Source organism: Macaca thibetana, chromosome 15, assembly GCF_024542745.1.
Source record: "Macaca thibetana thibetana isolate TM-01 chromosome 15, ASM2454274v1, whole genome shotgun sequence".
NCBI classification, from domain to species: Eukaryota; Metazoa; Chordata; class Mammalia; order Primates; family Cercopithecidae; genus Macaca; species Macaca thibetana.
Window position 1 is genome coordinate 8,758,941 of NC_065592.1, and position 22,846 is coordinate 8,781,786.

The 22,846-nt window shown below is 53.2% G+C and overlaps 2 protein-coding genes across 2 annotated transcripts in view; one reads left to right on the plus strand and one right to left on the minus strand.

Annotated features, from left to right (window-relative positions):
• The window catches only part of ASB6 (ankyrin repeat and SOCS box containing 6), a 204,464-nt gene that overhangs the window by 110,595 nt on the left and 71,023 nt on the right, over positions 1-22,846 (plus strand). The window lies entirely within an intron of this gene.
• PRRX2 (paired related homeobox 2) overlaps positions 7,087-22,846 on the minus strand; it is a 55,039-nt gene continuing 39,279 nt past the window's right edge. The window contains exons 2-4 of the mRNA XM_050760304.1: positions 10,146-10,333; positions 8,970-9,148; positions 7,087-7,544 (exon numbers count right to left, since the gene is read on the minus strand). Of these exons, the coding sequence (XP_050616261.1) occupies positions 7,409-7,544; positions 8,970-9,148; positions 10,146-10,333 (503 nt within the window). The 3' untranslated portion in view covers positions 7,087-7,408. The remainder of the gene's footprint in view (positions 7,545-8,969; positions 9,149-10,145; positions 10,334-22,846) is intronic.

The following is a 22,846-nucleotide window of genomic DNA, read 5'->3' on the forward strand; positions in this document are numbered from 1 at the left end:
TCAAGCAATTCTCCTGTCTCAGCCTCTGGAGAAGCTGGGATGACAGGTGTGCACCACCACGCCCGGCTAATTTTTGTATTTTTAGTAGAGACGGGGTTTCACCTTATTGGCCAGGCTGGTCTCAAACTCCTGACCCTCAAGTGATCCTCCCGTCTCGGCCTCCCAAAGTACTGAGATGACAGGTGTGAGCTACTGTGCCTGGCCAAGGTAAACTTTCAAGTTTCATTCTCACCTGTGTTAGTTTTTTTATTGCTGTGTAACAAGTTGCCAGTTTAAAACTACACACGCTTGTGATCGTACAGTTTCTGTAGGTCAGGAGTCTGGGCAGGGCTCAGCTGGGTGCTGTGCTCAGGATCTCTCAGGGCTGCAGTCAAGGTGTCATGCCGGCTGAGTCTCACTTGGAGCTCAGTGTCTTCTTCCAGGCTCATTTGAATTGCAGGCAGAATTTGGCTCCTTGTGGTTCTGAAGTTGAAGCCCTCAGCTCCTAGTGGCCTCCGCCTCTGCAGGCACTTCACAGCACAGCTGTTTGCGTCTTCCAGCTCAGCCGGAAAGCGGCTCTCTGCTTGGAATCTCTTCTTTCAGGGACAACCTGGATCTTTCAAAAGGCTCGCCTGATTAGGTCAGGCCTACCAGGGAGAATCTTCTTTTTGCTTACATCAAAGTCAACTGATTGGAGACCTCAATTACATCTGAAAAATCCTTTCACCTTTGCCATACTCTATTCATCAGAAACAAACCACAGTTGCCACTCAAGGAGAAGGGATTACACAAAGGTGGGGCCACCTGGGGTGGGGATCACAGGGCCATCTTTTTTTTTTTTTTTTTCTTTTTTTGAGACGGAGTCTTGCTCTGCCACACAGGCTGGAGTTCACTGGTGTGATCTTGGCTCACTGCAACCTCCACCTCCTGAGTTCAAGTGATTCTCCTGCCTCAGCCTCCCGAGTAGCTGGGATTACAGGTGTGCACCACCACGCCTGGCTAATTTTTTGTATTTTTAGTAGAGACGAGGTTTCACCATGTTGGCCAGGCTGATCTCAAACTCCTGACCTCAGGTGATCCGCCTACCTCGGCCTCCCAAAGTGCTGGGATTACAGGTGTGAGCCACTCACCGCGCCCAGCTGGCAAGGCCATGTTAGAATTATATCTACCACACCGTCTCTCTTGTGAGTCCCCCTTCTGATTTCAAGGTGCACATTCCTGACTGCCTTATATCCCAAGCTCAATCCATTCCCACTTTTTCTAAGGTGTGAACTAAGAATTAGGAAGCTCTTGGAGAGCCATTACGCAGTGGCTCACATCCCAGCAGTTTGAGAGGCCAGAGCGAGAGAATCACTTGAGCCCAAAAGTTTGAGGTTATAGTGAGCAAGGATCTCACCACTGCACTCCAGCCTGGGAGACAGATGTTCTCAAATACACTGTTTCCAGTACCTCCACTGACCAACAAGTATCCAGGGGACACGTCCAGCTCTGTGAGAGGCACCAGGGGGACACAAAACATGGGGAAGGAAGCTTTTTTTTTTTTTTTTGAGACAGAGTCTTACTCTGTTGCCCAGGCTGGAGTGCAGTGGCATGATCTCAGCTCACGGCCACCTCCGCCTCCCGGGTTCAAGCAATTCTCCTGCCTCAGCCTCCTGAGTGGCTGGGACTACAGGTGTACACCACCACGCCGGCTAATTTTTGTATTTTTAGTAGAGATGGGGTTTAACCATGCTGGCCAAGCTGGTCTCAAAATCCTGACCTGTGATCAGCCTGCCTCGGCCTCCCAAAGTGTTGGGATTACAGGTGTGAGCCACCAGTCTCAGCTGAAAGCACATTTTTTTAACCTTTGAAGAGCTTATTACGTACTTGAGGCTGTTACATTGACCTGATTTCTTTTTAAAGATTGTTTATTTTTATATAAAGTTATTTTAAAAATATGGAGACTGGTGGATTGCGAGTCACCATAAAATTTAAGCTATTTGGCCTGGTGGGGTGGCTCACCCCTATAATCCCAGCACTTTGGGAGGCCCAGGCAGGTGGATTGCCTGAGGTCAGCAGTTTGAGATCAGCCTGGCCAACATGGTGAAACCTCGTCTCTACTAAAAATACAAAAAATTAGCCAGGCGTGGTGGTGCACACCTGTAATCCCAGCTACTCGGGAGGCTGAGGCAGGAGAATCACTTGAACTCAGGAGGTGGAGGTTGCAGTGAGCCAAGATCACACCACTGAACTCCAGCCTGTGTGGCAGAGCAAGACTCCATCTCAAAAAAAAAAAAAAAAAAAAAAAAAAGGTGACCCTGTGATCGCCACCCCAGGTGGCCCCACCTTTGTGTAATCCCTTCTCCTTGAAGGGAAACTGTGGCTTGTTTCTGACGAATAGAGTACGGCAAAGGTGAAAGGATTTTTCCTGGCCAACATGGTGAAACCCTGTCTCTACTAAAAATACAAAAAATTAGCCCGGTGTAGTGGTGCAGGCCTGTAGTTCCAGCTACTCGGGAGCCTGTGGCAGGAGAACCAATTGAACCAGGGAAGCGGAGGTTGCAGTGAGCCGAGATTGTGCCACATTCCAGCCTGGGCGACAGAGTGAGACTCAGTCTTTAAAAAAAAAAAAAAAATAAGCTATTCACATTTTGGCTTGTGTCTTTCCAGGTTTTTTACATCGCACATATAAAATATGTGATAGACATTGATGTGCACGTTCCTTCCTCCGCCCCCCGATTTTGAGATTTTGATTATTTTTCAAAGTAGAGCTTAGAGATGGGTTTGCTGGGTGAAAAAGCATGCGAAAGGCTTCACCGCTCTTGGTTCCTGTTCCCTAACGCTTATGCTGATCTTTACGCTGGAACCCCTGCTGGTGGTTTGGGATTTGCTTGTTTCTTTGTCCTTCCAGAGGAGGCTGGGTCAGCAGCCCGCTGCCAGCCCTGGAGATCTTCCAGGAGAGCAGAGGACGGGGTGTGTTCCGCCACATCGCGGGAACCCAGCCCAGGGCCCTGCAGCGGTCCCCACGGCGCCCTCCAGGGGCGAGAAGCAGAGGTGCAGGAGCCGGAGGTACCATGTTGATTTTGGTCCCCAGCTGGGGCTCCTAAGGCGGGTGGGCATCAAAGGAACGGGGGAACAGCCTCTGGACCGGGTGTACCCCTTCTCTGGACAGAGAAAGTGCCATTTCACCCCAGGAAGGGGAGTACATACATTTCCTCAAACTCCATCCCTCACCCTGTGCTCCTCCACCGTAAACACTGAGGCGCCCATTTATGGGGGGAAGCTCTGTGCCGACAGCCCTGTGCAGTGGGTTCTGTAATTATCCCCATTTTACAGACAAGGAAACCAAGGCCCAGAGAAGTGCCTTGTCCAGGGTCACAGGACCAGAAACGCTAGTCTTTATTTCTCTGGTTTGGGTTTTTGCAAGAGCTGACTGTCTTTCCTTCAATCTCTCTCTCTCCTTCCCCCTCCCTTTCTCTCTCAAGTTCTTTTATTTCATATAAAAAAATAAAAGCAGACACACGCAATACCCTCTCCCAAGCTCAAGCTCACTTAGCCAAATGGGCAAAGGCAGCAAGTTCTCCAGCCCGGGGCAGGGCCTTGGGTACCTTTGTCCTCACGGAAAAATGATATCCTGGGACGGGTGCCCAGGAAGCTGCCCACACAGCCCTGCAATTAGGGCTACAATAGCGACAGCGTGTTTGAATATTTTCTCTTTTATAGGGAGGGCCACCTCGACCCCTCCCTCAGCTTCCCGGAGCAGCATGTGTAAACGATTAAGCCAGTTTGTTTTCTCAAGAGCGCTCAGAGGAAGTGACATTGACATCCTCATGGTCCAACGGCAGGGCCAGTGCCTCCATGGGAAGGGCTCCGGCTTTTTCTGAAGCCAGCCTTCCTGGGATGGGCCTCCCACCTGGTGTGACCTCATCGCTGCACAGGTAGCCTCAGCCTGGCAGCTTCAGGGTGCCCTCCCTTTGGGTTGAAAAGTAGAAAGGCATGAGATGCCTGCACCAGGCCTGGAGCACTGGCCAGGGGCCTGGGTTGGGGGTGGTGCTGTCCACTCATGAGCTCCCAGGTTAGTGCTTCTTGGGGGAAACAGCCTGCTCTTCCTGGCTGCCCATGAGTGCTCTGCTCTGGGCCCCCATGCTCTGGACTAATTGCAGGTACAAATCCCCCAGATGGGGAAAGGGAGCAAGCTTTGTGCCTAGGAGGACACTCAAGCCAGGTTGGACCCCAGCTGTTGTCTGGGTGGGAAGACAGGCCTGCATCTTCCAGAGGCTTCCACCAGGCAGGTCCCATGGCCAGGGTCTGCTCTTCTTGGGCACTCCTATGTTTCTAAGCCCAAACCGGCTTTTTTTTTTTTTTTTTAAAGACAAAGTCTCACTCTATCAGGCTGGAGTGCAGTGGCCTGATCTTGGCTCACTGCAACTTTCGCCTCCCGGGTTCAAGTGATTCTCCTGCCTCAGCCTCTCAAGTAGCTGGGATTACAGGTGTGCCCCACCATGCCTCGCTTTTTTGTGTTTTTAGTAGAGACAGGGTTTCATCACGTTGGCCAGGCTGGTCTCGAACTCCTGATCTCAAGTGGTCTGCCCGCCTCGGCCCCCCAAAGTGCTGGGATTACAGATGTGAGCCAACATGCCCAGTCCCCAAACTGGCTTTGAAGGCTCCCAGTCTCCCCAGCCCATCACCAAGTCACCAGTTCCTGTTTTTTTGTTTTTGTTTTTGCTGCATCTGAAACATCTTCCAGGTTTACCAGCTCTGTCCCCATCTGGCTCAGGCCACAGCCTCTCCCACCTAGACACCCGCCCTGGCCTCCGCAAGGGGCTCTCTCCTTCACTCTCAGCCCACAGTCCCTCTTCCACATGGAGGCTCAGGGCACGGTCCTCCACCAAGCAAATCCCCTCCATGGCTCCCCATAGACAGGGTGACATCCAAACATCTAGTCCCGGCCACACAGACCTCGTTTGAGCCAGCTCCTGTTCCCCTGTTCCTTTCCACCTTCGCCTGGCACCAGGAGATCCAGCCCGGGAACAGCTCTCACTTGCCCAGAGAGACAGCTTCTGGCCTGCCCCAGGGCTACACTCACACAGTCCCCTCAGCCAGAAACACTGTTGCCCCGCCCCCTCTTTGTCCGTTGAACTCTTCATCCTCCCAGGCACACCTCCTCCAGGAAGCCTGCCCAGATGTCTTCAACAAGGTTTGAGGCCCCCTTTCTGTCCTCCCTGGGCCCCTGCAGCACCCCCTCATAGCCTTAGTGGTGCTGTAATTATTCCTTTGCCTTTGCTTACTCGTAGCGTGATGCAGCCTCTGTGGCCAGGAACCTTGTGTTTCATAATATTTTTTCAGTGCAAGAATGGCAAATGGAAGTCCAGAAAGCACTTACCCGAGGCAGAGGCCAAACTGAGTCAGAAAACACAAATCTGACTCCCCCTCCTCCCCGAGTCCAGGTCACAGGCCTGGCCCTCACAGTCGGGTGGGCCTGAGCAGCTGAAGACCTCAATAGAATCCCCCTCCCCTCCACCCCAGCCCCCACTGGTGCCCCAGGCTCTCCTGCTGGTCAGAGTCCCTGATGCGGCCAGGGAGGAAGCCGTCCAGCCACCAAAGGAGAAGAGAAGTCACACAGCGACCGGGCAGTCACTCTTCCCCAGGTGTATTTGCACATCTGAAGGGGTCAGGTCCTGTGGTGGAAATCCGGATGGAGTACGGGGAAGAGTATTCAGGGGTGTACTGGGGGCAGGTGGGAGGCGGTCCTCACTTTACTCACAAGTGTAGCTGCTATACCTTCTAACTAAAGTGGGGGCCAGGCATGGTGGCTCACACCTGTAATCCCAGCACTTTGGGAGGCTGAGGTGGGTGGATCAGGATCACCTGAGGTCAGGCGTTCGAAACCAGCCTGGCCAACATGGTGAAACCCTATCTCTACTAAAAATACAAAAAAATTAGCTGGGTGTAGTGGCTGATGCCTATAATCCCAGCTACTTGGGAGGCTGAGGCAGAAGAATCGCTTGAACCCCTGGAGGTGGAGGTTGCAGTGAGCTGACTTCGCGCCTGGGCAACAGAGCAACACTCTGTCTCAAAAAAATAAAATAGACAAATAAATAAATAAAGGTGTCCCCGTGTGGGCTACTCATGTGTGGAGCCCCATGGCTGGTGCTTTAGGGGCACGGCGAAGCTGCGTGGGCACGGTGGGGTATGGGAGAATCAGCCCAGCTCACTGACTTCATCGAGATTCCTTGCTGTGCCACCTGCCACCCCAGCACCCCAAGGGCCAGGGTTCTCACCCACCGCTGCCCAGGGCTGACTGTCTTTGTGTCCTCAGGGATGGGGGAGTGTTGTCCTACCTCCTGGGGGCTGGACTGGGGTGACTCTGAGCGGAAAGGCTCTCCTGACTTCCCTGGTGGATGTAGGGACAGGTAGAAGAGCTGGCTTCAGACCTTCCCTCACCCTGTTCTCTGCAGACTTCTCGTAAGTGGTGTCATTGGCTGGCGGCACCCCCAGTTACTGGCTGCAAATGGGTGGGTTGAGGGACTTGGATCTTCTACTGGCCTCAACTGTCATGGAGTACACCGCTGTCCTGGGAGGCTGGCTGGGACCTGCAGTCTGCACCTCAGTTTTCTGGGCCATTTCCCCAGCCCCTCCGTGGTCAAATGATCAGAGAGATCCCACACCTTCTGTACGCCCAGAAGCAAGGGACTGAATGTCGTTGCATGTTTCCCACATACCGTCTGGCCAGTCTAGGAATCCATGATCACCGATCCTGCCCCGCAATAGGATGGGGAGACGCTCCCTGCCCAGGGTCACATAGCAAGGCTCTGCCCAAACATCTGGGTGTCCCCTTGGGGCTCAAGGTGGGAGATGGGGTCTAAGGTGGGTTTCTGTCCTCCTCTCCCAACCCCCACCCCCCAGCCCCCACTTCTGGGGGCTCTGCAGGGTGACCGAGGACTTTGTTCCCGGGAACAGTACAGATATGAGGGCGGTGGGCCTCCCATGGCTGCTGGTCTCAGCCAGGCCAGGGCAGTCCCCATGCCTGCTGCAGGGGGCCCGGGAAGGCCATCCAGCCCTGTGGGGTCCCAGCTCTCATCTCAGTCACCAATATTGTTTGCAGCCCTTACCCACCTTCCTGCAACCTTTTGGGGCTTAAAAAAATGGTTTTATTTCTTAAAGACAAAAGCTTTTTGGTTTTAATACACAAACTAAATGAGGTCCTTGGTAGGCTCTTCCACCTTCCGGCCCAACCCCTCCAAGGGTTGTGGGCTGTAGTCTCTGGCGGCCGAGGACAGAAGAGCTGGGCCCGGCTGTGGGGGCCTCAACAGCCTCGCGGGCTCGGGGGTCCAGGCTGGAGAGACGGGCCAGGAGAGCCCATCCAGGAGAAGGTCACTTCCTGGGCGTCTGCCCCCTTTTCTGTTGCTGTCCACCCAGGGAGGTGGCTGGGTCCTGGTGGGACTGGACGTCAGTTCACCGTAGGCACCTGGCTGTGGTGCAGGCTGAACTCCTTGGCCTTGAGACGGAGGCTGGCGATGCTGTTGGCCATGTTGACCCCCGGGGTTGCGGGGCCTGAGCTCCCAGGGCTGTAGGGTGGCACTGTGCTGGGGGTGACATGAGACACAGGACACATGGGTGCGGGTGGCTTCTGGGTGTCAGTGCTCGACCCCAGCCTCTGGTTCTGCCACCCCCCTCCTTAGCTTGCTCTCCTGGGCAGCCTTCACCCAGGATTGGGGGTGGTTTGGAGCTGCAGGGTTTGGGCAGGAGTCAGAAGTCCGCCCAGCTTGGTGCTGGGACACAGGAGCCTCCCTGTGAACCATGAGCTTCCTGAGGGTGGAGCCTGGGTGGGTCCTGTTGCCCCCCTCCATGAGTACCCCGGGCCTGGCTCACAGCAGGAGGGAGGTAGAAGGAACAGGCACCTGAATTTAAGGATGCCCCTTGGGGCCAAGCGTGGTGGCTCACGCCTGTAATCCCAACACTTAGGGAGGCCGAGGTGGATGGATCACCTGAGATCAGGAGTTCGAGACCAGCCTGGCCAACATGTTGAAACCCGGTCTCTACTAAAAATACAAACAATTAGCTGGGCGTGGTGATGGGCACTTGTAATCCCAGCTACCTGGGAGGCTGAGGCAGGAGAATTGCTTGAGCCCGGGAGGCGGAGGTTGCAGTGAGCCGAGACTGTACCACTGCACTCCAGCCTGGGTGACAGAGTGAGACTCTGTCTCAAAAATAAATAAATAAATACATAAATAAATAAATAAATAAGGATGCCCGTTGGTTTTCCTGCCCCACGTAAGGATGAACAGGGAGGGAAGTCAGGAGGGCGGTGAAGGCTAAGATCCCTCAAGCCGACCCACGAAATCCCTGTCCCCCTGCAGGACTATGGCTCCAGCAGAGCCACCCTCACAGCCCAAGGAGCAGATGGTGCCTCTGGAGCTATGGGGTATGGTGACCCGACCCTTGAGCACCTCCTGCCCACCTTGTCAGAGTCTTTCCAGCTTTGAGCCAGACAAAACTGCCCCAGAACTTGGCTCTGGGCCCCAGCCATGCCCACGGGCCAGGGAGATCATTTCCTCAGCCCTCCCAGCCTCAGTTTCTCTCCTGGAAGGTAGACACAGGGCGCCGGGGCCCCCGTGCCAGCCTAGGAATCTTCCTGCAGGTCTTCTGTTCCCCCAGGGTGATGCCTGTACTTTGCTCCCCGTCCAGATAGGCCTGTTTTCTCCCAGCTCCAGGCACGCATGCTTGCACACTCCTTGGCATACGCAGGCACGTGCATGAACGCTCACAGTCATGTGTGGACACATGCACATTGACACACACACGCAAACTCTTACAACATGAGCGTGCAGGTGCTCGTGAACACCCACTCATGGGCACACTTGCCACACATCACTTGGTGTGTTCCCCAGATCCCAGGGGCCGTGGACAACATTCAAGCTCTCTCCAGACCCTCAGAGTCCAGGCTGGAAAAGCTTCTCTGGAATTCCCCCAGCTGCCCGCTCCCGGCCTAAAGGTGTTCCCGCTCTCACCTGTAGGGGGACGAGGCTGTCCAGGAGAGATAATCCGGACTCAGGGCGGTGGGCCGGGGAGCCACGGGCTGCTCGATGGCGGCCTCCTGGCTGTAGGACTTGAGCAGTGAGGCGGAGCGGCTGGCCAGCATGGCCCTTTCGTTCCTGCGGAACTTGGCACGGCGGTTCTGAAACCAGACCTGTGGGTGGGAGGGTGAGCAGGGTGCAGCATGGACAGGGGGGACCCAAGTCCTTTTGGACCTGGGTGTGTGCCTGCTCTGTCACCAGCCCTGGGCTGGCGGCGTCACCTCTCTGAATCTCAGTTTTTTCATCTGTAGAATGGGGATGACAAATGACGCCTGCTGCTGGATATGTGTTGGAGAATGAGAACACCAATAAAAGAAGGAACGAATGGAGGGGCATTCGGCCACTGGGAGTGAGGTGCTTGCTGAGCCCTCGGAGGGGAGAGGTGCTTGCTGAGCACTTGGGGAGAGAGGTGCTTGCTGAGCACTTGGCTCAGTGCTGGCACAGAGTAAGAACTCGAAACTGGAAAAGGAGTTATTTATCAGAACCCTTTGTGCTCTAAGCACTTTACGAAAACTTATTTTTATTTATTTGTTTATTTATTTATTGAAACAGGGTCTCGCTCTGTCACCCAGGCTGGAGTGCAGTGGCGCAATCTCGGCTTACTGCAACCTCTACCTCCCGAGTTAAAGCGATTCTCCTGCCTCAGCCACCCAAGTAGTTGGGATCACAGGTGCACGCCAGCGCGCCCGGATAATTTTTGTACTTTTAGTAGAGATGGGGTTTCATCATGTTGGCCAGGCTGGTCTCAAACTCCTAGCCTCAAGTGATCCACCCGCCTCAGCCTCCCAAAGTGCTGGGGTTATAGGCATGAGCCACTGTGCCTGGCCGCTTTATGAAAATTTTAACTCTAATTCTTGAAGGACCCCTATAGCAAAGACCTACGTGATCCTTATTTTCCAGGGAGGCAGGAGCCTGCAGCACAGAGAGCTTAAGTTACTTGCTCAAGGTCACACAGCCAATAAGTGACAGGGCTGGGATTTGAACCCCCGTCCTCCTGGCCTCAGATGCTCCTGCTCTTAAACACCCCTCCTGGGCAGTTGTGTAATCCCGGGGTTCTCGCTCCCAGGCGCACGCTCCTACGGCAGGCCTTTCCCGGGACTGAGTGCTCACCTGGACGCGCGCCTCGCTGAGGTTGACGCGCCGGGCAAGCTCCTCGCGCACAAAGGCGTCGGGGTAGTGCGTGCGCTCGAACACGCGCTCCAGCGCCTGTAGTTGGCTGCTGTTGAACGTGGTACGGTTCCGCCGCTGCTTCTTCTTCCGCTTGGCGGCGCTACCGCGCCCCGGGCTAGGACACTCACCTAAGGAGGTCGAGGGGGCGGGGGATGGTCAGCAGGGCGGCCAGTGGCTACGTCACGGTTCAGCCCCCAACTCCGCAGTTTGCTCTGAGTGCTTTAGTGCCTCCCTCTGCAGACGGATGGTCCAGCCCCGCAGCCCGGAATGCATCCCTTTAATTCACTCCCTCATTCCTTCCGGCATCCACCCATCCATTAACTCTTCAACACATACTTACTGAGCACCTACTATGTGGCAGGCCCAGTGCCAGACTCCGGGGAGATAATGGTGAACAAAAGCAGCCACACCCCTGCCCTGTGGAAACCCCAGTCTGAGCCAACTGAGATGGGACCACGGCAAGAGCCCTGGGGACAGGTGTCCCCTCCACCAGGGACAAGTGACCTGCTCAAGGAGGGCCCAGGAGACACCTGACTGTCCTCAGCACCCAGCCCAGGCTGTGGGGCATGGCACATTCTGCATGGACACCTGTTGCTGACATGTAATAATAATAATTAATATGTCATAAAGAGCAGTAGGAGTCAAGGCTCAGGACCCACAGATTCTAGGAAGCTCCCAGGAGCCCTAAAGATAGATGTCGCGATCCTCATCACTCCTAAGGAGGAAGAGTCAGAGAGGCTACGGTCTCGGGCCCAAGCTCAAGGGCCCAGTGGAGTCATTGTTGGGGGAGGGATCTGAACCCACCAATCGGGTACCAGAGTCCTCATCCTCTCCTATTTAGCCACTCAGGCAGCTGTTGAGAGCAGCCGTCCTTTCCAGAGGGCCTACTAAGCCAGAGGCTGTGCTGGGGCTGGGGAAGAGACGAACCAGACGGATTCATCAGCAGGGGAGGCAGACCCCGGATAAGCTTTGGTGGGGCCGTGAGGTGGGTCAGGGGCAGGTGTGGGCCAGGGCACGGGAGGATGCTCAGCTCTGGTGGGGATGAGGAGCTGGCCGTGAGGCCCCTCAGGAGAGGTGCAGCTTGCAGAGGGTTTGAAGGATCCCCAGGAGTTCTCCCATCAGCCAGAGAGTGAGGGAGGGTGTCCAGCCAAGGCCCAGCAGGGGTGGTGGAAGATCCCAGCAGCAGACCTGACCGAGGGTGGCGCTGGCCTGTGGTACAGAACTAGCAGTTCTGGTAAGGAGGGTCCAGCAGAACCCTGGGGAGGTCCTGGGGTGGCAGCCTCTGGGCCCAGCCTGTACCTTGGGGGATGGGGTGGGGCATCCAGCTACTATTTCCGCATTTAAACTTTATCCAGGGGCCAAACCCCTGACCCTTCATCCTCTAGGGCCCAGCCCACTGTCCACTCCTCCAGGGTGCCCTCCCCGATCCTGAGTCCACGTGGAACCCCCTTCCCTCCAGCACTTAGAATCAACCAATGCTGCCGGTTCAGCACCTCCCTGTGTATCTGATTTTCTCATTAAAAATGTCTATTTTAATAACCAAGTAACCACACTGCTTGTCACAGTAACAGATTCAAACAGCACAGATGGGTATAAAGTAAAACAAAATACTTTCCCCTCCCCTATCCCACTCCCCACATTTTCTTTCTTTTTATTTTTTTATTTTTTGGGGGTGGAGTCTTGTTCTGTCCTCCAGACCGGAGTACAGTGGCACGATCTTGGCTCACTGCAAACTCTGCCTCCCGGGTTCAGGTGATTCTCATGCCTCAGCCTCTTGAGTAGCTGGTATTACAGGTGCCCACCACCACACCTGGCTAATTTGTGTATTTTTAGTGGAAACAGAGTTTCACTATGTTCGCCAGGCTGGTCTTGAACTCTTGGCCTCAAGCGATCTGCCCGCCTTGGCCTCCCAAAGTGCTGGGATTACAGGTGTGAGCCACCATGCCCAACCCCACTGCCCACATTTTCTAAGATTACAAATACAAGTTTAAAAAATGGCCAGGTGTGGTGGCTTACACCTGTAATCCCATCACTTTGGGACGCTGAGGCAGGTGGATCACTTGAAGCCAGGATTTTGAGACCAGCCTGGGCAACATAGTGAAACCCTATCTCTACTGGAAAAAAAAAAAAAAAAAAAAAAAAAAGAAAGAAAAGAAATTAGCCAGGCATGGTCGCAAGCATCTGAAATCCCAGCTACTCCAGAGGCTGAGGCACAAGAATCACTTAAACGCGGGAGGCGGAGGTTGCAGTGAGCCGAGATTACACCACTGCACTCCAGCCTGGGTGACAGAGCAATATTCTGTCTCAAAAATAAATAAATCAATAAAAGTTTAAAATAAAATAAAAAATTGACAAGCACACACTGGGGCTTCAACTTGCCTCTTTTTATTTAATAATATTCTGGATACTCTTCCATCTCAGTGAAACAAACCTAACCATCTTTATTGTGATTTTGTCATTGTTTTTCCAAAACGTATTTTCCCTCCTGTTCCCTCTCCCCTACTTTCAGGAACCATTTTAAGAGTGAGTTTTTCCTTTATCCCTCCAGCATTGCTTTTTGCAAATATAACAAAATATGTATAATATTTTCTCCCTTTCTTCTATCAAAGGAAAGCATAGCGGCCGGGCATGGTGGCTCACGCCTGTAATCCCAGCACTTCAGGAGGCCGAGGCAGGTGGATCACCTGAGGTCAGGAGTTCAAGACCAGCTCGGGCAACACGGTGAAACCCCATCTCTACTAAAAATACAAAATTAGCCAAGTGTGGTGGCTCAGGCCTGTAATCCCAGCTACTTGGGAGGCTGAGGCAGAAGACTCACTTGAACCTGGGGGTTGTAGGTTGCTGTGAACCAGTATCATACCAAAGCACTCCAGCCTGGGCGACAGAGTGGGACTCTGTCAAGAAGAGGAAAGAAAGAGAGAGAGAGAGAGGGAAAGGAAGGAAGGAGAGAGAGAAAGAGAGAGAGAGAGAGAGAGAGAGAGAGAGAAAATGGCATGTACAGTTCACTTTTTGCCTCACCTAAAGATATTTCCCAGGGATTCTACATTCAGCACACTGGAGCCCTCCATGTTCCTTTTCACAGCTGCATAGCAGTCTGCTGTGCCATTCTGCTGTTTATTCAACCAGAGCCCTATTGATGGGCATTTGGAGGGTTTCCAATCTCTTGGAACTAGAAGAATGCCACAATGCATAACCTCATGCAAATATGGTTTTCTATTTTTGCCAGTGCATATCTAGGACAGATTCCTAGAAGTGGAATTTCTGGGCCAATGAGTGAATGCTAGATGTGGCCAAACTCCCCCGTATGACTGGTCTTATTTTGCGTTCCCACGGCCAGGTTCGGGGCGACGTGTTTTGCCTACAGTTTGGCCAACAGAAGAGCTTTGGATTTTAGTCCATACCTTGTATTTGTGTTTCCCCAGTTACATGTTCCCATGTTACACCCGATGTTCTTTGCACAGTACTTGGGCATTTGTTCAGTGAACTGTTACTGAGCTTCTGGAACATGCCAAGCCCAGTGATGGGTACTGCTTAATATCTGCTTTTAATCAGTTCCCAGGTTAGGGGGGTTTAACTGACTCTTGAGCAATCAACTGATTTGATGTAAGGTTAAATTGTTCCATGAGACTGTAAATGTGTGTGTGTGTGTGTGTGTGTGTGTGTGTGTGTGTAGGGTTGTCAGGCAGGAATCAAGGAGGTGTCTGGGAGAAAGATGACCTGAAGCAGCATTTGGAACACTGCTTCTCAACCAAGGGCTATTTTGGCCCCATGAGACATTTATGATCGTTAGGACTGGGGAAGGGGTGCTACTAGGATCTAATGGTAAAGAGGCCAGGAACGCTGCTAAATATTTTATTTTTCGAGACAGGGTCTCCCTCTGTCACCCAAACTGGAGTGCGATGGTGCAATAGTAACACACTGCAGCCTCGACCTCCTGGGCTCAAGCAATTCCCCCACCTCAGCCTCCCAAGTAGCTGGGACTACAGGTGCCTGCCACCACGCCCAGCTAATTTTTCTTTTAATGTAGAGATGAGGTCTTACTATGTTGCCAAGGCTGGTCTTAAACTCCTGACCTCAATCCTCCTGCCACCACGCTTGGCCTTGCTAAATACCATATATATATATATATATATATATATATATAAATATATATATATATATATATTTTTTTTTTTTTTTTTTTTTTGAGACGGAGTCTCGCTCTGTCGCCCAGGCTGGAGTGCAGTGGCCAGATCTCAGCTCACTGCAAGCTCCGCCTCCCGGGTTTATGCCATTCTCCTGCCTCAGCCTCCCGAGTAGCTGGGACTACAGGCGCCCGCCACCGGGCCCAGCTAATTTTTTGTACTTTTTTCTTTTAATAGAGACGGGGTTTCACCGTGTTAGCCAGGATGGTCTCGATCTCCTGACCTCGTGATCCGCCCGTCTCGGCCTCCCAAAGTGCTGGGATTACAGGCTTGAGCCACCGCGCCCGGCCTAAATACCTTTCAATACAGGCTCCCATGTCAATGAATTATCTTGTCCAAAATGTCAATAGTACTGAGGTTGAGAAACCCTGGTTTAGAGGGATGACTAGGAGGTTATGTTCAGAAGTTTCCCCCTTTGGGAAATACTTGCAAACACACGGGACCAGGTGGGGGCTGGGGGGGCCAGTGGTGAGGGAGCACGCAGTGGCCCTGTGCGAGCTGTTCTCATTGCCGGGACCGCTTCACTCTTCACTCCTCAAGCAAAGGTGAGGATGGATGAGAATGTCTGCTGCCTGTGAATGTCTTTCCACCCCCACCGCCTCGATGAGGAAGAAACTTTAAACCGAAACAAGAGCTCTTGCGCTGAAAACTGGGTGGTGATCAATAGCCTGAAAGCAGGGATGGAAGTTTCTGGAAAGCCCGTCATTGCAGGGGTGATTTCCACCCCCTTTCAGGCAATTCCTCTTGGGCACACACCCAACACAGGAGGCATTTCAGCCAAAAAAGGAGACATTTTCGGGAAGTTTCTGAGCAATTCAAACCTGGGGGTGTTTAAATGAAAACCATTTTGCAGCCTTCGCCTTGCCCAGCGAGCGCCTGAAGAAACAGCTCCACTTTCATGCCAGTTAAGCTGTGTGGCGACGTGGAGCCCAAACCCTCACGCAAAGGCATTTACCCCCACCCCAGCCAGCCCCAGACCGCCCCCAACACTGGCTGGCGTCCCCACTGCTTCCCAAGTCAGCTCTGCCCAGGGTCGTGCCAAGGCAGCTGTGATGTGATGCGTTCAGCCAGAGCCAGTTGGGCCAGGAGTGGTGCCAAGTGCTCCACGTGTGGCCACCCACCGTCCCCTGCATCCACCCTAGGAGGCACTGTGCCATTTTATTTTATTACTTTTTTTAATTTTATTTTTGAGACAGAGTCTCGCTCTGTCCCCCAGGCTAGAGTGCAGTGGCGCAATCTTGGCTCACTGCAACCTCTGCCTCCTGGGTTGAAGTGATTCTCCTACCCAGCCTCCCGAGCAGCTGGGATTATAGGCTGGAGTGCAGTAGCACGATCTCGGCTCACTGCAACCTCCGGCTCCCGGGTTCAAGCGATTCTCCTACCTCAGCCTCCCGAGTAGCTGGGAGTACAGGCGTCCGCCACATGCCTGGCTACTTTTTTTGTATTTTTAGTAGAGATGAGGTTTCACCATGTTGGCCAGGCTGGTCTCGAACTCCTGACCTCAGGTGATCCACCGGCCTTGGCCTCCCAAAGCGCTAGGATTACAGGCGTGAGCCACCAACTGCATCATTTTACACACAGGGAAACTGAAGCTGGGAGAGTGTCTTGCCCAAAGTCATACATCTGGAATTGAAATCAATGTCTATTGGCCATGCACAGTGGTGGGGACCTGTAATTCCAGCTACTTAGGAGGCCGAGGCAGGAGAATCACTTGAACCCAGGAGGCAGAGGTTGCAGTGAGCTGAGATCATGCCCCTGCACTCCAGTCTGGGCAACAAGAGTGAAATTCCGTCTAAAAAAGAAGAAATCAATGTCTGCTGGGAGGCTTGGCGAAGCCAAGGCTGTGAACCCCTCTTCACAGGGTTTCCTCCCTCTTCTACCTCGCTCCCAGGCTCCGCGGCGTAGGGGGCCTGTCACACGCTTGGTCCCAGCTCTCTGAACCCATGGGTGGGTGGGGTCAGGAGATGCCATGGTGGGAGGCCTCCAGCCTCACGTCACCCCTTCGATCTAAAGGAAGCCCTTACCCCTGGGAGGGTGTGGGACAGCAGCTTGCTGAAGGACACACCAAGCTGCTGTGAGGAGCTGAGTGTAGCTCAGTGCCAAGGACATAGTAATTGCTCAATAAATGTTCACTCCCCTTAACATGATTGCTTTTGTGCAGCCAGCTTTGTATGAGAAGACAAGGACATTTCTCCCAGCCTACAGCAGAAAGATGGGGCTGCACCCTGCCGTGGGCTGAGGCTGGGAAGGAACGCTGACGGGGAGAAGGACCCAGGCAGCACCTCCCCGGGGACCAGAACTCGAACCCACAGCTCTGGACTTAGCCGGGGGCTCTGGCGCTAGCCTCCGCCTCCGAGCGGATGTGCCGGATATGTCGCCCTAAGTTCCTGAACCACCTCCTGAGAAATGCATTGTGGTGGGCGTATGTGTTCCTCTGGGGACTCCAGGCTTGGGCTTAAAGCATTTAGGAAATAAATAAAATAAATACTCTGTAAGCCTCAGGCCATTGGCGCCGGGTCCCTGCCTTTTCACAGGGCCCCTCTCCTCCGGCCAGCAAGCCCTGGGTCTGCACTCTTCAAGGAGGGCTGTGCCCAGAGTTTCTTTTTGTTCAGGAAAAGTTCTGCTCTTCCCTGAGATTGAAACAAAGCATGAAACCGCCTCCCTTTGACCAGGCTGTTTAGCTGCTTTTGTGGAGGCCTGGATCCGGGAGAAGAGAAACGAGCTCAGATGGGGGAGGCCTGCCTCGTGCGCTCTCCTCCTTAAAACCAAAGGGACATCGTCCCCGATTACATTACGATGAAAAAATGACTGGTGCACAGTTTTCTGCCATTAAATTATTTCACACGTACCATTTATTTGGCTGACTGGGGGCTAAAGACATTTAAAAACTCTGCTCTCAGCCAAATGACCAACTGTTCCCACCGCCCTCCCCTGTGCCCATGGTTTTTCTTATTCCGTGTAATTTAAGGGTCTAAATAGTCTGGAGGGAATTAACTGCAAATTCTTCCTAAGACAAATAAACTCAGCCTCTTCGTTCCTGCCTTTCTCAAGCTGTTGAGAGACACACTCTGTTTGTTTTTGCTTCAAATAGTCAGTTTGCGCCTGACCCCAGGGCTGAGGTGAGCTCCAACCCAAATAAATAACTTTTATTAATTAGCATTTATTCTGACCAAATAAGCAGCCCTCCCCACCACCCCCAACGTGATCTCTGCCAACAGGATCACAAAAACAAACAACGGGTCCCTGGGACCTGGATGTGGATTTAACAAATTAACACTGGGCCTTCTCAGAGGAGCCTCAGAGCTGGAGAAATATTTACAGCTTGGAAACGTCTTAGGCAGGAAGTGGAGGTGGGGTAGGGTGGAGAGGCTGGGAGGCTTCAGTTTCCCCCTGGGATTTCTTGGTAGAGATTTGGGTTCCTTTGAAGGGCCCCTGGGAGAAGCGCTCAGGCAGGAACTCTGAAACCACATCCTTAGCCACTGCCTGGCAGCATCAGCAAGGACACAAGTGGCCCTGAGGGAGGCTTGAGGGACAATTCTTACCTCTCCCAGTAAGGAATGGAAGGCAGTACCGCCTAGTGGTTAAGGAGATGGCCGGTCTGGGTCTGGCTCTCAGGCAGGTTCCCTTCACTAGCAGAGCGCCGGGGGTGAACCTTTAACCGCTCCCAGCCTCAAGAATCTCACCTGAGGCCGGGCACGGTGGCTCACGCCTGTAATTCCAGCACTTTGGGAGGCCGAGGCAGGTGGAATGCCTGAGGTCAGGAGTTTGAAACCAGCCTGGCCAACATGGTGAAACCCCATCTCTACTAAAAGTACAAAAAATTTAGCTGGGTGTGGTGGTGTGTGCCTGTAATCCCAGCTACTCGGGAGGCTGGGGCATGAGAATTCCTTAAACCCGGGAGGCGGAGGTTGCAGTGAGCCGAGATCTTGTCACTGCACTCCAGCCTGGGCAACGAAGCAAGACTGTCTCCAAAAAAAAAAAAAAAAAAAAAAAAAGGAGACAGAATCTCACCTGAAAAATGGGACTAACAGGAGCTACCTCATTTAACCCTCATAACAATCCGACACAGCTGGCCCCTAGTTCAATTTCACGTAGGAGGCACAGAGAGTTCAATGATGTGCTGATGCCACATGGCCAGGAAAGGCCAGAGCTGGGATTGAAACTCAGAGACCAGCACATAGTCCAGCGTCTTAGCCACTTCCCTACACTGCCGTCTGAGTCACCTCGGCATGGACAGCCAGCCCCAAGAATCCCCCTGCCCAAGATCCTCGCGGTGCTGGGATTCTGGGGGGGGTCTCCCTGGTGGCTTAAGGGTATATGGAACAATCAAAAGGAGGGAGGCTGAAGGCAACAGAAACATTCTTGGGGCTGCAGCACGCGGCTTCAGGCATGCAGACAGCAGGGCAGCGAGGATTAGAGACGCGTGCAGGCCTAGCCCCAAGCCCTTTGAGGGTGGGCCACAGTCAGGCCGGACACAGAGAGGGCTCAACAACATTTGAAGACAGAAAAGAAGGAAGGGAAGAAGGAAGGATAGAGAAGAAACATGGTCCCTGGGGCCTTATGGAGAAGGATGCTGGGGCTTCTAGACTATTCCAATCCCAGGAGTACAGCCCTGCCCTAGCCAGCACCCCGACCAAGGGGCCCAAGAGCTGACTTTCGTTTGTTTTGTTTTGTTTTGTTTTTTGAGATGGAGTGTCGCTCTGTTGCCAGGCTGGAGTGCAGTGGTGCAATCTCTGCTCACTGCAACCTCCCAGGTTCAAGCGATTCTCCTGCCTCAGCTCTCGAGTAGTTGGGACTACAGGTATCCACCACCACACCCAGCTAATTGTTTGTATTTTTAGTAGAGACGGGGTTTCACCATGTTGGCCAGGATGATCTCGATCTCTTGACCTTGTGGTCCACCCACCTCGGCCTCCCAAAGTGCTGGGATTACAAGTGTGAGCCACTGCACCCGGCCAAGCTGGCTTTCAATCAGGCCAAGCTGGCCTCAGCCCCAGAAATTCAGGGACCAGGGGTAAGGCACAGAGGAGGGTCTGAGGTCCTCTGGTGCGAGTTACAAGGCACAGGTCCATCTTCACCTCACTGGACCATTGCTGGATGGGGCCATCTAGGCCACTCCAGTAGGCAGAGCCAGGGCAGGTGGCCTCAGGGCTGCACAGCCACTGTTCCAGGTCCCTGCCTCTTTGGGGTCACTGTTCGCATCACACACACCACGCCCTCTCACCATGGACCCCTGCCTGAGCTGGCAACGTCTCCTCCCTCTGTTGCTCACTTTCAGGTCTCAGCAGAGATGCTTCCTCCTCCCAGAAGCCATCCTGGACCCACAGCTCCCAGAAAGCCCTGTGCCTCTCCCATTGTAACTCTGTCACACTGTAGGGTAAGTGCGGGGTCATCGGTCCAGTAGGGGCTGGGACTTACTGTTTTCTGTCTCCTTGGAATGCATCACAGGGGCTGGCACAGGGAACCTCTCATCAATCTGCGTTGAGTGTTGAGTGTTGAGTGAAGGAGGAGGCATGGGAAGGGCCGGCTGAGCCTGCAGAGCCCGCCCTCCTGTGCAGGGGTCTAGGTTCCTCCCTCGGAGCCATGGAGGCCTGGCGAGGACACGTCCTCCGAGTGAGGAAGGGGCTGGGGGAGGCCAGCCACCACCAGCCATTGCCCTGCCACACTTTTAAGAATGTTTCACCTCATTAATTTTGAACAAAAACCCGTGACGCTGACACATTTTTATAGCTACCAGCCTGGAGAAGGAGAAACACATCCCGGGAAGGAAGGTGGTGATGGAAGCCGCAGTGGGGCCCGAGGACAGGTCCCCAGGGGGCCCCATCCTATGGCTTCCCCAGGTCTCTCCACAGCACACAAGAGCAAAAGGCATGGGCCACTCCACCTGGGACTGCCGTGCTCTGACCTGCTCCCAGTCCTGGGGGCCGGTGGCCAGGGTGGCTGCAAGAATGGTGGCTAGTGTGGCCTCCGCAGGCTCAGAATGACCCAGGAGTTTGGAGGAGTCTAGAGGAGGTTCCCTCATGTCCCCCACAAACCTCAGCAGAGCCTTGCTTGGAGACCGTTGCGGGGTATCTGGGTCTCTCTGGGATCGGGAGCCTCACCCCTAAATCCATGACATGCACACATTTCCATGGGGCCACCAGACCCGCAAGAAACCCTAGTGGAGGGGCCGGTGACCCAGCAGGAGCTGCCCCTGGCAGGGAGCACAAGCATCTTCCCACTTCTGGGCCTTGGTATCTGCTGTTCCCTCTAGCTAAGGCACCCTTCCCCCGTCCCCACCGCACCGGCTAAAGCTGACCCAGCCCTAGATTTCAGCCTCCATGCCCTGCCCTGAGAGGCCTTCCCGGCTCCCAGACAAGCGCAGGTCTCCTTGTTATGGACTCCTAGGCCTTCTCCCTCTCCGGCACATCTGTAATTAACTAAAACAGAGAAATGACATGTTTCGGTTATCGGCTTCATGCCTGTCTATCCCACATTCGACTCCAAGATCCAGACGGGTAGGGACTGGGTTTTCCTTGTCAGTGCTGTATCCCCAGGACCAGGCAAGAAGTTTGGTTTCAAAAATATTTCTGAATGAATAACTATGTAAACGAAGGAGCGGCTCACTCCAGAAAAGAATCTGAAGTCTCAACTTCCAAAGCCAGATCCCTTTATCTTCAAAAGGGCCAGACGATGGCTGTTAGATGTGACACCAAAAACACAAGCAACTAAAGAAAAAAAGATAAATGGAACTTCATGAAAACTAAACAGTTTTGTAACTTTTATAACCATTAAGAAACTGAAAAGACAACCCACAGAATAGAAAGGTTATTTACACATTACATATTTGGTAAGGGACTTATGTTTAGAAAACATAAAAAACCCTTACAGCTCAATAAAAAGACAAATAACCCCATTTTAAAATGAGTGAAGGATTTGAATAGACATTTCTCTAAAGAAAATACACAAATGGGCCGGGCGCGGTGGCTCAAGCCTGTAATCCCGGCACTTTGGGAGGCCGAGACGGGCGGATCACGAGGTCAGGAGATCGAGACCATCCTGGCTAACACGGTGAAACCCCGTCTCTACTAAAAAAAATACAAAAAACTAGCCAGGCGAGGTGGCGGGTGCCTGTAGTCCCAGCTACTCGGGAGGCTGAGGCAGGAGAATGGCATGAACCCGGGAGGCGGAGTTTGCAGTGAGCTGAGATCTGACCACTGCACTCCAGCCTGGGCCACAGAGCGAGACTCCGTCTCAAAAAAAAAAAAAAAAAGAAAATACACAAATGACCAATAGGCACAAAGATGCTCAAGATTATCAGCCAGCAGGGAAGTACAATTCAAAACCATGATGAGATAGACTTCACACCCACTAGGATGGTTAGAATCAAAAGACAGACAACAGCCGCACATGGTGGCTCAGGCCTGTAAGCCCAGCACTTTGGGAGGCCGAGGCAGGTGGATTGCTTGAGGTCAGGAGTTCGAGACCAGCCTGACCAACATGGTGAAACTCTGTCTCTACTAAAAATACAAAAATTAACCAGGCATTGGCAGGCTCCTGAAATCCCAGTTACTTCGGAGGCTGAGGCAGGAGAATGGCTTGAACCTGGGAGGTGGAGGTTGCACTGAGCTGAGATCACGCCACTGCACTCCAGACTGGGCAACAGAGCAAGACTCCAGTAGGCAGAGCCAGGGCAGGTGGCCTGGTAACACCAAGTGTTGGCCAGGAAGTGGAGAAACTGGAACCCTCATACACTGCTGGTGGGAACGCAAGGTACAGCTGCTGTGGAAAACAGTTTGGGAGTTGCTCACAAGGTGAAACACAGACTTACCATCTGACTCAGCAATTCTACTCTTAGGTACAGACGCAGGAGAAATGAAACATTTGTCCACACAAAAACCTGTACACAATGACATGTCCATAGCGGCCTTTTTTTTTTTTTTTTTTTGAGACGGAGTCTCGCTCTGTTGCCCAGGCTGCAGTGCAGTGGCCGGATCTCAGCTCACTGCAAGCTCCGCCTCCCGGGTTTACCCCATTCTCCTGCCTCAGCCTCCCGAGTAGCTGGGACTACAGGCGCCCGCCACCTCGCCCAGCTAGTTTTTTGTATTTTTTAGTAGAGACCGGGTTTCACCGTGTTAGCCAGGATGGTCTTGAACTCCTGACCTCAAATGAGCTGCCCGCCTTGGCCTCCCAAAGTGCTGGGATTACAGATGTGAGCCACCACATCCGGCCCTGGACTGTGCACTTTAAATGGGTGATTGTACAGTATGTGAAATACACGAAATAAAATCATTCCTAAGAACACACAGAAAAAGGAGGGGGGGTTGAGAGAAGCATTGAGATTGGAGAGAATGGCAAACAAAAGATATCTCCTGAGTCTCTGGGGGTGCCACAGGTAGTGGAGTGACAGGGGGTGAGGAGTGAGGTGGGCTGGGGTGCCAGGGAGGCCCCAGGAGGCCAGGGGCGTCTGGGCGAGGG